Source organism: Photinus pyralis, unplaced genomic scaffold (assembly GCF_008802855.1).
Source record: "Photinus pyralis isolate 1611_PpyrPB1 unplaced genomic scaffold, Ppyr1.3 Ppyr1.4_unclustered_Scaffold8078, whole genome shotgun sequence".
NCBI lineage: Eukaryota > Metazoa > Arthropoda > Insecta > Coleoptera > Lampyridae > Photinus > Photinus pyralis.
In genome coordinates this window covers 70,357-86,138 of record NW_022172306.1, presented here as the reverse complement: position 1 = coordinate 86,138, position 15,782 = coordinate 70,357, and the positions used below count along the sequence as shown (strand labels likewise).

General features: G+C 35.7%; 1 protein-coding gene across 1 annotated transcript; it reads right to left on the bottom strand.

The window, feature by feature from the left end:
• Positions 1-2,027: 2,027 nt before the first annotated feature.
• Positions 2,028-7,946, bottom strand: LOC116182923 (protein spaetzle 3-like). The gene is made up of 5 exons (XM_031503485.1): positions 7,842-7,946; positions 3,064-3,188; positions 2,752-3,012; positions 2,576-2,701; positions 2,028-2,518 (listed from the first exon to the last, which is right to left on the bottom strand). Exons 1-5 carry the CDS (start codon positions 7,860-7,862, stop codon positions 2,359-2,361), a joined length of 693 nt encoding a protein of 230 aa, XP_031359345.1. The 5' UTR covers positions 7,863-7,946; the 3' UTR covers positions 2,028-2,358.
• Between the last annotated feature and the right edge of the window lie 7,836 nt (positions 7,947-15,782).

Sequence of the window (15,782 nt, the reverse complement as noted above, 5' to 3'; positions counted from 1 at the left end):
CATTAATAGTGTTAATATCATCAATTTTTTATTCAATGCTTTTGGATCTTTTTTTCCAGAGGATCCTTTTTCAAACTTTCTCGAATGCGTCGAGTTCCTATGCTTCTTCGGAATCTTCTTTTAAATTGGTTGGAGCCTTTTGATAGCTTCATTCCTTTCAACAGTCCAACATACACATTATACATTCTAAACTTAATAGAATTCGAGATATTAAAGAAAATATTAAAATAGTTTTACTCGAAATTAAAGCTTGATATGAAAACAACATTATTGAGTTATGTAACATTTTAATTTACAAATGTAATTGATAACACTATAAAAAAATTGTTAAAAATTTTCACCGTGTTCTCGTACACAAAACTTGAGCCTTTTTAACAAATGTTGATTTACAGTATTATTAATTTTGTTATTTACCTCGTTCACAGTTTGTCTTATTCTATGTTTTAATTTTTCAAGTGTAGTAGTGTGCGTAACATAAACTTTGTTTTTGATGGCACCCCACCGAAAGAAATCTAAAGGCGATAGATAGGAAGACCTTGCATTTTGCAGGCGACATTATAGGTCCTCTCGTTCCAATCCACACATTTGGAAATTCTTGATTTAAATAGTTTGTTACATCCAAGGCCGTAGCTAGAAAAAAAATTTGGGGGGGGGGGTTAAAGAATATTTTATTATAATACTAAATTTAATCGCCTAGTTATCCGCTTATCGGCTTATCTACTCGACTCTAGACTACGGGCAACGTCGATATTTCGGGTGGGGTTTGATCCCCTGTGATCCCCCCCCCCCTGGCTACGGCCTTGGTTACATCTATTGACTTGTGCGCAGGTGCACCATCTTGTTGAAATATAATTTCGCGCCGATCTGCTAACGGTATATCATCAAGATTCCTTAGTTCACTTTCATCAATCAAATACCTTTGGGAAGTTCTCATAAAAATATGGACTCAGAAGAATGTTATTAACAATTCCACGCCACACATTAGTTGAAAAACGTACTTGAAAATTAGAAATAAATGACTTTCATCTGTCCATAAAATTTTATTTAGAAAATGTGGATTTGTGCGATATTCCTGAATTAAATTATTGCAAAAGTGAACTCTTCTTGCAAAATCGCCAGGATGGAGACTATGGATTTTGTGTAAGTTTTTGTAAGCTTTTAATGCTTTTTTAAAACCTTGTTTTTACAACAAATACTAATCTAAGTTATCAATTCAATATACTTTTTCACAAAGTTACAATAATAAACTAATACAAATATTAAATTTTGTTTTCATAGCCAGCTTTAATTTGCAGTAAACTTATTTTAAGAAGGTATAACTTATGAAACTTTTTTAAAGCAAAAATTTTTTCCTACCAAATAGTATGAAAATATACAGGGTGTACTATTTAAAAAAAGACAAAAATATGTATATCTCCGAAAATTAAAATATTGTTTTTCTGATTTACATTAATTATTTAATTTATGTAGCTTACTAGAAAGACACTAACAATTTTCCGAAAAAATCGCGTTCCCTTGTTCCGTTTACACCCTGTAGAACTTTTGAGTCATTATAGACATTTAGAAATGTGACAGGTGCGGCCGGTAAAGTGACAGGTGGCAGGAAAAGTAATCTGACCTGCCGCTGTCATGGAAACTAAATTTTCCTCACATAATGTAGGCATGAAAATGAAGGTTTCATGGTTTCATGACGATTTTGGGTAAAAACTATTAGTCAAAAGCCGGAAACTGGCATACATGGGTACTATTATTCTTTAAAAAAAAATGAATTCGTTGAACGTCAGGCACAAATAACTCCTTCAAGACATAGTACTGTAAAACACCACAATGCGACCCTAAGGCCAGGTCAAGCAGACCATTGTCTGGAATATCAACATCCAGGCGTCCTCATCGCACGTAAACGGTAAGGGTGTAATTTTACACAGGAGCAGACCTGGAGTCGAACAGATATTTTTGTTCGAGGTGAAAAATTACCGGATTCTCACTAAGAATTGGTCTTAACTGTCCACACCTTACATCAAAAGTAATATATTAAATTGATTTTATTGCAAAACTACCAAATTACGTACAAGTAATGGCAGATAAATTACATGAACCTATAATATACACACATTCCTAAATAAAAAAAAAAAACATATTTTAATAAGAATACTTTACATAATTTTCCTCGTCAGTCATAATCAACTCTAATCTGAGGGTAACATAGCACAATTAAAGGGCGGCGTCAGCTCTAGAAGATACGAAAGAAAACTTAATGATTAACAATGAGTAGGTATATGGAAATGAGAATAAGTTTTGGCACAGTTCCAGTTTTGGTAACTTATTGATGATAAGATCACATACAGCACCACATTTCTGTTACAGTGGACTACATCGGCAAACGCAACACGATGGAAATAGGAACCAATCCATAAAGATGCCCTTGCAGTCGTTATCTGGATCGTACGCTAATAGTCGGTGCCATTTATACTTTTGCTCGCATCCACAGTCGTTCGTGCACCTCTTCGTTCTCACTTTTCTGCAAAACGACCAATTAGAAACGCAAATTTGCATACCTAACGGGGTAGCGACTTACGAACAAACCTCTTGATGGATGGCCTGTTCAAAGTGCTGGGTGTTGACGATTGCACGAATTTTTCCGGCAGAATTCGATGCCCAGTACGGGGTCACGATCTCGACCTTGCTCTCACAGGCATCCATTCTGCAACAAAATTAATGTTCGCCAAGCGCTCGAAGGGGGACCCAACTCACCTTCCATTCTCTGAACTTTGGTTATTTCTAAAATTTTGCCTAGTAGCTCGCGCTAGATTTTGGAAGTGGACACTGTCCCCGTCCTTAGCGGGATCGACTCCGGGGGTCGAATGCAAATCGGGCACGCCGGGTTTAGCAGACCTTTTCGCCTTTCTACCTCCACCGGGGCCGGGACCTTCGAATTCTGGACTTAGCGTGAAATCGCCGTACATGCGTCGCATTAGCGCTTTATTTTCGTCTATAAATAGCTCGATTCGTCCCCTGAAAAATGCAGCGGTCAGTACGGGGAAAGTTAGGATCCCGCATGTTTACAATGGATAGGAACTTCCGGCCGTCGGACAGAACAACTGCTCGTGTTTCTTTATGCATGGCACTCCTCGGATGTATTCTCCACGTAGTTCTAAACCTAAGGCCACCGATAATGCCGTCCAGAGAATCTGTAACAAGAATGGCAATAGTGAGAAGTGCCTGGTACAGAAATGAAATGGTTTCAAGGTCTTTTTACGCACGCAATAACAGCATGAAAGTGAAGAGCATCATCTACTCTAAATATTAACGTACAGCTTCCACTCCTTTTTACATTACGTACGTGCGCTATCTTGATCTATCATTCTCACGGTTTGAAATGCCCTTTGACGGAATAGATTGGGCCCGAAGACTGACCCTTGCGCAACCCCAGTCTAGTGACGTACTCGTGCACCAAATTGACAATATGTTTACGTTTTATTGTTAACGATCGAAACCTTGACACGCCCAAACCTATAGGTTCCGGGTAACGCTTCCGGTCACTACATGCTTTACATAATAATACGTAGGTGCCCCATTCGCTGCTATAATTAAACCTTTTTTTAGAGTTAACCTAATCAAATGGACATTAATAATGATAAATGGCAATTTCAAATACAGTAACTTAATTTCCATTTATACCGATTTGTTTTTTTTTGGATGCTATTGAAAAACTTTTCAGCTCGTTATAATCACAAAGTGTGGGAATTAGAGCAGGATGTTGGAACACGCGTTTGCAACGTAATACGCCGCAAACTAATTTGAATGAAGAAATGTTTTTTCTACCCCCCGCAGCGACAAGATCGTTCAAAAACCAAGATCTGGACCAGTTACACGTCGCTACAACTATAATCTACATCCCGGTAAAATCAATGTTATGAAATCAAAATCGAAAAATAAAGGAGAAGAGGACACTCCCAGTTCAATCAAATCCAGAAGATTGGTGGGCATGGAGAAAGTTATTCACCTACATATGACACATCAATCGCAATGTGCACCTATTTACTTTATTTGAAAGTCAATTATTTCATTAAATCAATTTATGCGAATATTCCGTTTGGCTGTTGTTCTTAGCCAGATTAAAATATAAAAGGTTTCTTAGTGTACAGCTTATACAACAAAAAGATCTTAATTATAGCAATTCTAACATTATTCAGGAGCAGATTTTTATACACATTTTAAAGATTTAAAACTGTAAGCCCTTTTTTTCAAAGGTTTTCAAAATGTTTATAAAACGATGAAAAATTGATTATTTAAAGAATCTCTTTCAGAGATTTTTCATCAACTTTTCTGGAGTACGTATCAGAAATTTTAAAGACCTTCAGGAAGATTTTTAAGTGGTACATATATGGAAATTATCTATAACAATTCAAGTAAGTTCAATGTTACCAGATTTAATAGGGCGTTCGAAAGTCTTTTTTATCCTTAGAGAATATTGGGCAACTATTTTTCCATCGGTCTAAAAACCAAAAATAATGACGGGACACCCTGTATATGAGAATATTTCAATTTATTAAGTAAATCTGAAGGTTTGTTTCGTTTGAATTTGTATTTCAGTGTTTGTTTTTCCTATAAAATTGTTTGTAGCGTAGTTTTCGTTTTAATTTTACCGCTTTTAAATTGTTTAATTTAGGTAAGTTCCGGAACCTAAGACACATCTGCTGAAGTTGACTCAGTCGGTACTGATATGTGTATTTCTCTTGAATTCTGTTGTTATGCCGTTTTTTTTTGGTCCAAAGAAGAGTTGTTCCTGGCGCCTGTTGTGTGCGTAATATATTTCTTTCGTTTTTGCCTTTTCTTACGCACAAAACTCAGTTTTATACAAACCTAGGCAGAGTAGAGGTCTGGAATACCTCATCAGACCTTTCCTCTGTCTGGATTTGTAACTATCACTTATGCGTGGAAATGTAATAAATAACTAAACATCTATTTTGATCCCGAATGAGCTGAACATATGCAAAAGTGACAGTTTTGAAGCCTAGGCAGAGTAAAGGTCTGATTTACCCCAATCACACCTTTACTCTGCCTTTTGGACCGAACTCGCCTGCGACTCGAATGAGCCGAACGTATGCAAAAGTGGAAATTGTGAAACCTAGGCAGAGTAAAAGTCTGACACCCCTTCAGACCTTTACTCTGCCTATGTTTTAAAACTATCACTTTTACGTGGGAAATGTAATAACACAGCTATTTTAATCTCGAATGGGCTGAACGTATGCAAAACTGACAGTTTTCAAACCTAGGCAGAATAAAGGTCTGATTACACCATTAGACTCGCTCGGCACTGGTTATAAACTATCACTTTTGCGTGGAAATGTAATAACACAGCTATTTTAACCCCCAATGATCTGAACATAGGCAAAAGTTGCAGTTTGGAAACCAACAAACACACCTAGGCAGAGTAGAGCTCTGAATTACCCCATAAGACCTTTACACTGCCTAGGTTTGTGCCGAGCAAGCCAAAGCTGGTTTCAAAACTATCACTTTTGCGTGGGAAACGTAATGACACTACTATTTTAATCCCGAAGGCGCTGAACGTATGTAAAAATGACAGTTTTTAAATCTAGACAGAGTAAAGGTCTGATTTAGCCCGCAAAAGTGATAGTTTTAAAACATAGGCAGAGTAAAAGGTCTGAAGGGGTAAATCAGACCTTTACTCTGCCTATGTTTTAAAACTATCACGTTGAATACCGAATGAGCCGAGCGCGCTGATGATGAGTTCGGCACAATCCTAGGCCGATTAAAGGTCTGACTTACTCCATCAAACCATTACTATTCCTAGGTTTGTGCCGAACTCGTCTGCGTCTCACTTTTGCGTGGAAATTTGAATAACAAGGCTATAAAATATCCTTTCAAATTGTGTCCCACGTCCTAAACTTAAAAGGTCCGAGTGTACGAGATAACCGTGTGTAAGATTGAATGATTTTAGATAAAGGCTGATTCGATTTCCGTTTAATGGGGAGTATTCCATATCCCCATTGTAGAGAAAGGGTCATCTGATTTCCGTTAAACGTGACCCACAGATCCCCCGGTGATACGTTAATGAGAATTAATCTTTATTTGAACCACGGCTAGCTCAATGTTGTTACATCCGTTACCTTGCGGAAGTTTGGCCCTTTATCTCCCCTGAAAAACTGAGATTCAAAATCTAATGCGCTGGTTTGACTGAAAGCGATCAAATTCCATGTGCCTTTCCAAGTTAGTTGATTAAAATATCGGTTTGGCTTATAAAAAGAAATTAAAAAATGCAATACCTATCTCGTGAACCCGTGTCAATGCTAAATTTCACCCTTAGGTATATAAAATTCATCTTTACCACGGAATAAATTACTACTGCATTCTCCTGTTCCAAATATACAGACACCTCTGAATACTAAACAAAATTTTAATCCAAACAAAAGAATGGTATCACTGAAATTAAATGCAAAATTCCCAATCAATGAAGCAAAATAACCAAAATCCTTTGTTGGGGTTCGATTCTTATCAACAAGTACAATACGAAATCTGCTTCATGCAAATAATTGTCACGGGCCGATTCCTTTAGGAATATTAAAATTACTTAAATCCTAAAATTAATCGACCACTACTTTATACAAATAAAAAAATTTAAAAAAACGCACTAATTGACGTGCGCAATTTAGATTTGATTATGCACAGAAATAATAAGCCGCTAGAATCAGAAACGTAGATACACTAGAAAGGTGTGCTCTCATTCAATTAAGATCAGTCGACAACGCCCATGCAGAATATGAAGTCTTGGATGAGATGCATAGTTCTCTTAAATGCCAATTTAATAATAGCAAAGACTGTATTTATTTGCAACTTTCGGTTTAGTTAGGCTTTAGATTATCTGCTGTCGATAGAACAACTATGGGAGTCCGACATGTATGCAAAATGATCAAACTGGTAATTCAAAACGCATGGTAATATTGAAGATTGATTGCAATGATCCACTAGCAGAATGGATGAAGAAACAACACGGTGCTAGACCAACAGATCTTCGTTCTTCTGCACCCATAGCAGTATGGCTGGAAGGACAGTGGCAAAACTTCATTCGTATAAGAGAAGATCATCGGACCGTGGAGGAAGATTTAAATGACGGGCTTAGCGTGCAAAGTTTTTCAGTGAAAAGGTTTCGGGCCAAAATTAGACCTTACAGTTGATTGGCAATTAAACTGCTAATGACCAGTTGTTATGAATAATGTTATACATTAATATGTATTCCAAACGTGTAATAAAATAAGCCAATTTGCAACACAGACCTGTCAATATATTCATGCGGTGTCGCTCAGGTTGTATCGTGATAAATCCATCAGTTTCGCGTTTTCTTCGCCATGAAGAGAAAGTCGTCGGACCAAAGCAGGGATTATAAATAATTCAATTTCCGCACTCCGTTTCGGTCCCTTGGCCGCTGCAAGGCGACACTAATTAATTTAAGGTTACAGGTAGACAAAAGTCGACTACAACGCGACCTTTGAACCGCTAAAGTGATCTTGACATTTTTAAGTTTATGGTCAGCTATTGTGTTGGTAATAATTTGGCGTAAAAGGTGACGGCGTCGCTAATTAATCGGCTGAGGTTTTTCGAAAAATGACAGTTCAAGTATCAGCCTTGGATTAGTAGAACAAAATGCGCTTAAAAACTGAATAAAATGTAGAACATTACGTAAATGTAAACAAACACATATTTCAAATTCAAACAATGCTAATTATACCCGTAGAAGGTAATCGACTATTTATAAGCAATGATCTACTGGTGCCTCCGGAAATGTATTTTACCAAAAGGCCTATGGCCTATGCTGTACGTACCATCAAGAGCTGGCGCTCCATTTTGAGTCAATCGTCACCGACCATCACTAACAAACACTAATTACGGACTGGCGTGATTGTTTTCGGATGCCTACGAATCGAGACTTTTTCATCCTATATAACAAATTCTACACCTTCGCACTTAGTCATCGTTTACATCCGCTGCTGGAAAATACAAGAAATCACACGATTGTCTAGATCCGAAATAGGAACTCATTTTTTCCCAAGATTCCGGTTACAAACTTTTTCTATTTGTTTGCGTAAATCGTTTGCATTTCGCATGATTAATATCATCTCGATGTGGGATTAGGGTAACAAAATCGTTTGGAGGATCTTTAAAAAAGGAAAAATCGCGTTTATTGTACCCTTACATTTTCATTACCTATATGATTAATGTATGCGAAAGTAAAACAAGACTAAGGCAAGTATTGCAAGACAGGCCAACGTATATATGCATATGTCAACAAGAAAACACGCAAGAAATCCTGTAGCAAGATAGATTCTTGTGTTGCGATTGGTATTTGTGTAGGCGTAGTAATCGAATGTATTTGCAAAGAAGGAAACAAGGGTTTCTTTATGTTGCCAGGACACAAACCTAGTGTCGCAGAAAGCTTTCCCCAACATGGATCCTCTCAATTTCACTCAAGGAAGTAGAAAGACCGAAACCAAAAGTAAACATGAAAGTAATTGCAGAAGAAACTGTTTTAAAACTAAAAACTGTAGGATGCAACAGTAAACAAGTTAAAAAGTAATCGTAAACGATTTACATAAAGCGCATTTCCACTTGCATTCATTTCCCATTTGTAAGATGCAACTTCTGTTAAAATCGTAAAAATGAAAAGATAGCGTTGCACATGGGCAATCCATTGTTGACGTGCTACTTCAATTTCAGTTTATGCGAAGAATTTCATTTCAATGCTTTTCTAAATAAGAAAGTTGGAACTGCACATGCGCATACCTAAATTTTAAAACTAATGTTAGATTTTCCTTTGTTCCAAGCGCCTAAGTATCAAATTTCACTTAAATAGTTCCATAGATAAAAAAGTTGGCACTGCGCATTCGCAAAATAAAATTTTGAAACTAGCGCTAGATTTTCCTTTATTCTAAGTGCCTATGTATCACATTTCATTTAAATTCTTCCATAAATAAAAAAGTTGGCACTGCGCATGCGCAAAGCCAAATTTTGAAACTGGCGTTTAATTTTCCTTTATCCCAAGTGCCTATGTATCAAATTTCGTTTAAATTCTTCCATAAATAAAAAAGTTGGCACTGCGCATGCGCAAAACCAAAATTTGAAATTGGCGTTTGATTTTCCTTTATCCCAAGTGCCTATGTATCAAATTTCGTTTAAATTCTTCCATAAATAAAAAAGTTGGCACTGCGCATGCGCAAAACCAAATTTTGAATTTGGCGTTTGATTTTCCTTTATTCGAAGTGCTTATGTATCAAATTTCGTTTAAATTCTTCCATAAATAAAAAAGTTGGCACTGCGCATGCGCAAAACCAAATTTTGAAATTGGCGTTTGATTTACCTTTATCCCAAGTGCCTATGTATCAAATTTCGTTTAAATTCTTCCATAAATAAAAAAGTTGGCACTGCGCATGCGCAAAACCAAATTTTTAAATTGGCGTTTGATTTTCCTTTATTCCAAGTGCCTATGTATCAAATTTCATTCAAATACTTTTATAAGTAAAAAAGTTTGCAATTCGGCTTATAAATGGGCGAGATGCGAAAAGGGCACTGTGAATTTTGAATCGATTCGATTCAACTTTTGGCATTGCGTATTATATGGCTAAAGCTATGCCCATATTGAATTTCATGCAATTCAGTTCATTACTAACGGAGATGTAAAAGCGATCGAACATTTCTAAACAAAGTTATCGTTCACACGGACAGATAGATGGACAGACAGACAAAGGAACAGACGGAGAGACCAACCGACAGGCGACAGATAGCAATGCAAAATTATAAACGATCTCTAGGATCGTTAATAAACGGCAAAAGTGTAAAATTATGGAACATGTAAAAAACGGTTTTTTGTTTTTTTTACAATAACTTTTTTGTAAGCGGTACAGAAAAAATTCCTTCCTTGGTACAAGACTCGACACCATAACGAACCAAATAGCGAAAAAAGTAGAACAATAGTTCTTAAGATAAAAAACTAGTAGCGTCGCAAAGTTAGCGGACGGACGGACGGACGGACGGACGGACAAAGTGGCCACAATAGCGCATTTTTATTTTTATTTTTGTGGAAATGCGCTAAAAAGGGGTAATATTATCGATACTTAAGGGTAGGGCATTTGATCATAAAGTGTCGAAGTCGGCTAAGGTACGCCCAGAAATGGTGATGATAAAGTAGAATTTTCCTTAGTACGTCGCACGTCGTCAATTCGGTTTTTGGGGAATATTGTAATGCCAACATAAAAAAATCATTTTAAACCACATTAATCGTTGCCTGTTAGACTGATCAATGAAGCAAACATTTACTCCAATCATTTCAGATAACCGAAATTTTCCACGTGCAGTTACAATGAAACCCATCAACCAATACCAAACGACTTCGATGACACCAAACGAATTAACAACACACATATAAACGCTATAGCAATAAAAAAAATCCCCTGGATACGATTTAATCAACAACATAATTTTAAAAAACCTCACAAAAAAGGCAATAGTCTACTCAACTACAATCGAGGTCGAGAAAATTGGCACCCCCACTTTGCCAAATGCCTATAATTTTGTACCCACAAAATTAGAATTTGTATCCGCTTAGTTCCGCCGGAAAACCGATTTTCAAGTTAGCACCCCCACTTTTCCGGATTGAAATTTTATTAGTTGCATCAAAAACTATGAATTAAAGACTAATTTGTACCCAACTTAATTTTCCTTGTTTAAACAATTTTTAACTAAAAAAGGGCAATTCTCAGAATTAATAAAAAGAAATGGAACGTATAAATTAAAGAGTAAATTGTACCCAAGTCATTATTGAAAACAATTTCTTTCTAAAAAAAGAACAATTCTCGAAATTAGTAAAAAGAAATGCAACGTATAAACTAAGGACTAATTATAACCTTTTCGTATTGGCGAAAATACTAATTCGATAGGTTCATGAAGAGGTAACGCAAATACGGTCGTGATATGGATACCTAAACATAATTTGGGAATGGTTCATACAATGTTGGACCGATACCCCTTGGCTCGGCTCAAAACCGGAGAGCATATAAGGATTACTAGGGCGCCAGGGTTGCGTTGGATAAATTAGGGTACGATTACTAAAAACCCAGTCCTAGAACTACATGAAATAAACCACTGATACAAATAATTAGTTCTTTAATGCTCATTAAGATAATCACTAGTTAATCAGTATGATTTTTCTTATTTAAGTATAAACTTCTTTTTAAGGAAATTAGAAATTTTAAGGTGAATGTTTGAGTAGATGTTGTGGGGTTTTACCGGAGATCTCTTACAGATTACGCATTTAGTGATTACTTCACAATATGATTGGTGTTGTTGGATGGTTAATGAGGTGAGTTTAAATGATGAACAGTCTCTCTGACCTTAATCCAACTTGATTTCTATTTTGTTGTTTTTAGGACTCACCGATGGTTATCAAACGAAGGTGTTGGATGAGATTCTGTGGATTCCGGCTCCAGAGGTAAATAGGTATGGGTCAAACTCTTAATCTTGGTAAATTTAGGGGTAGATTATATCTTATGATCCAAATTGGTGTTTTAACAACTTAATAGATAGGAAATAAACCCTAAAATAAACTAGGTGTCATTAAGAGTTTGCTTATACATTTCTTCTTACCAAATGTAATTGGGTTTATTTTTTTAATTAAAAGGTATTTCATATAATTTGAAATATCACATATGGCATGAATCTAAAATCTGAAACGGAATTTTGAGAATTATAAAAGAATGACCATGATATAATTACTTATGTACTTAGTTTATGTATGCAGTAAATGTAACAATTAATTTAATTAATTTTGAATTTCTTTACAGGATTACAGGAATATTCTGGGATTCATTCATTTATAACAGCCATTTTTCTTACGTATACGCTCATTTTCGTCAATTCTCTCTCCATTCGATAACCCCTTGATCTTACCAGTTACCTTTATCAAAATTCTTGTTGTTGGTTACCTTGAGTTTATATATCAATATCTAGCGGGAATTTTAATTTAAATGTATAATAAACGGGAACGTTACATAATTTGTACACACAAAAAGCCAGGGCGCATGTTGGGAGGAAATATCGAGATCAAAAGAATGCACTCTGCTAAATTAGTTACGAACTAACGATCCTCGAGATCGTTTATAATTTTACATTGCTGTCTGCTTATCTGTCCGTTTGTCTGTCTGTCCATGTGAGCAATGACAATAATTGTTTATATTATTATATATTATATTATATTAGAAACGCTCGATCGCTTTGAAAATTGGTAAACACGTTCTTAAAAATATATGAAATGTTGCTATTATTTTTCAGCGACGTACCTATACTATATTGGACCAAAAAATTATTATACAAATGATGGACGCGTGAAGATCTGGAGGATCGTTTTGAAATTTTGAAAAAATATGACATTTGGCGAATCCAAAATTTTATTTTTTCGATAAAGTGCCTCTTTCCAAAAATTAGCCGCCTGCACAATTTAGTATCTCTCAAATTAAATTTCAAAAATCGTTAAACTTGGGGTATAACATAAAAAATAAGTACTTTTCAAGTACTCTCCAAATCAGTAATAAAATATGGGGTGTCCCATTTAAAAAAAATGCAAGTTTAATAAGCCACTGGAATACAGCACGCCCCTGGTGTTCATAGATATTTTAGACACATGCCGGCGATAATTGCGTAAACTTTTGCTCTAAGACTTTTGTCGGTATCGTTTATGATCCTAGGGTGCTACACCCTGTAGACGATCATTTGATTTTAACTTAAACAAAAGCTTACTGAAGCAAGCTTTTGTTTCTTAAAGGGGGAAGGAGTATAACACAGGGCTTTATAGGCCCAAACAAAATCAATAAAAGTCAACAAGTGAAAAAATGCAAAATTGAATGTTGTACAAATAGAATTAGCCAAAGCACTCCTTAAGCTAGGGAAATATTGATTAGTGAATTAAACGATGAGTAGCTGAAAAGGAAGGGTAAGTCCCGATTTTATTAGCTTCACTATTGTTTATATTTTTGGTTTAAAGAACATCTTTTAAATTGTCCATAACACTCCCCTGCGGTTTACTCCGGCCATCCTTGCGTAATTCTTTAGCGATATATTAACCCATGTACAATAACTGTGGAATTATTTTAAATAGAGCAGGGGTACTCCCGAACATAAAAAGTCGCTCTTATTGATGATCCTCAACCCCAATCTCCTTAGTGTTACAATCCCGTGTTACCAACACAAACTTAGTAACGGGCGATCGAAAATAAGTTGCTGTCCAGTGGCCTTTGGAAGTTTTCCCATGTAATTAAAAATTCCAAAGGTGCCCGACAGCAACTCATTTTTGATCGCATTGTATTACAGCAGCTGTCCTCTGAGTGCTCGAAAATGATGGGATTTATAATATTGACTGGTAGACTACTTAAATTAAAACTCTCATGACACTTTTTAAATGCATATCTATACTTTTCTTGAGCAAACTTGTAAATTATCAGCTTGATGATCAATATTTTCTGTCTTTGTTGCAATTCAATGTACCTAGACTAGTTTAAAGAAGTACGTATAAGACATAATACTAACTATCATATTATGAACTTTCCCCTCATCAGAATATTTAGGCTGTACAATTTCTTGAATATCGATAATATAGATATTGTAGTCCAGGGAATTGACACTTTGAAGTTGCAAATTGAGAAGTAGTTCCGATGAATGTCATTGACAGTCATCTAGTGGATAAGAATCCAAATTTTGATATACACTTCTTTTTTGTGTAATTCTCAAAGTTGCTTATATTTTGGGGAACTCTGAAATTTCTATGTATTTTAACAAAATTTTGTACTTTATCTCTATAATTAAACGTCGCGTCGTATGAAAAAATATCTTAAACTTATGGTGTCATAATTATATTATAGTTCAGTGGGGGTCATACATTCTTCCGCCCATCAAAATTTGCCTTATCGAATATAAATTGATTAAATTCACCTTCTTTCGACGCATCAATCACCACGGGATTGGGTTGTAGTGCAGTCGACATTTCAAGTAGTACTACTTCATGAGCTGGATGAGGAAGAACGTCTATTAATGCTCTTGATTCGAATTTTTTATATAAATACACACTTACTCTTGTAAGTAAGCACGAGAAAAAAAAACGAGATCTCGATGCAGCTTCTTTAACCACTCGCAAGCGTTCTTACACAGGATCTTTTTTCATACCAGTTATCACCAAGACCTAAAGGTGTTCTTTAGACAAATAATTGAATTGTTTTTAGATGTTTCTGCGATTACAAACTATTCTCATATTTTCTTCATAGACGATTTTTCACCGTTCTGGTGTCTGGACGAAAGCCGCTCTAACAATTCTTGAAAGAAAAACTGAGATAACGGGAAAGTCCAACGCTTTGTCTACTGGATTTATGCGCTGACTACTAGCACTTCTTTCTGTGGTTGCATAAAACTGATTTTGGCATGCGGCATGGTATGTATATTGCGTCGGCTGCTACTAAACACACACCAGTTAATCTCTCGATAATAGTTTCTGCCCAGCTATCCTGTCTCCTCTGAGCTGCTGCCAAGATTGGCTTTTGTAAGCCTGCCGTCTGAACAGAATGTTCTTCTCGAGATAGGTAAGGGAGTAAGACCAGTTTTAATATCTGATAATTGTCGTCGAAAGCGCCATAATCACACAGTGATTCATCAAGTACCTACCATCACTTAGGGGTTGGAATCCCTATCATCCCCTGTCGTAGGAGTGCAGGGTACGGAAATTAATAGCACCATAACATTATATTCGATGTATTTTCTCGTACGACCCTTATAATTATAGAGATCAAGTATAAAATACATCAATAGGAATTATAGTATTTTTCAAAATATATTTTTAAATAAATATTTAACAAAAAAGAATATCAAATTTGTGTAATATTTCATGGTCTACAATTTCTAATCACAATATTTTTTTCTAAAGTGAACCTTTAAAAAGATATGATTGAAAAAGAAATACCAACCAATTTCGGGCGTTTTAGGGGTGGTACGAAGGAAACACAAGGGGTGAGAGGTCGAAAACATGGATTCTTAACCACCAGATGATCCTCCATGATATGCAAAATTTGAACTACTCCTTGCTATGCAGGAAATGGTCCATTTTCATCAGTCTTTATTTCCCAGACTATATTTAATGATAGAATAGGCGTTATAAAACAATTCCTATTTCAAAGGTACTTATGGATCTTGGATCGTAAAATGTTGGTTACTCAAACTGCTGGAGATGATTTTGCTAGTTGTTGATTTAATTAATTTCTTTCTACTCACTTAAAATAGTGATTTTGTTGTAATCGTGCCATTACATAATTATATGTTGTTAACTTTCGGTTATGAATGGATTTTTTTATGTTATTGATGTTCTTAAGTTTAGTGTACATGCGTTAACTAGCACATACCTACTAGGTCAGATTAAAAGTGATGTTGCTCCATAATTGGCTTTGCTGTTGAGCTATAAAGTTTATTAATAGGTATAATTATTTCAATACAAAAACAATATTTGTTATAGTAAAATTTTTACCAGTGTCGTAGAGATTAAACTTTCAACCCCTGTAAACGAGCCTGTAAGTAAACCGTTACAAATAAAGATACAGTGTCATATGGTTTTTTAAATAAACGCAGGAGAGGGCCCAAAAAGTTTATTATGAGTATGTGCTCACCTCATCCTACCCTATAGGCTACGTTCTTGAGAGCTCAATCTATGATTGGATTTAGCTGACTGTCTACCAAAATAA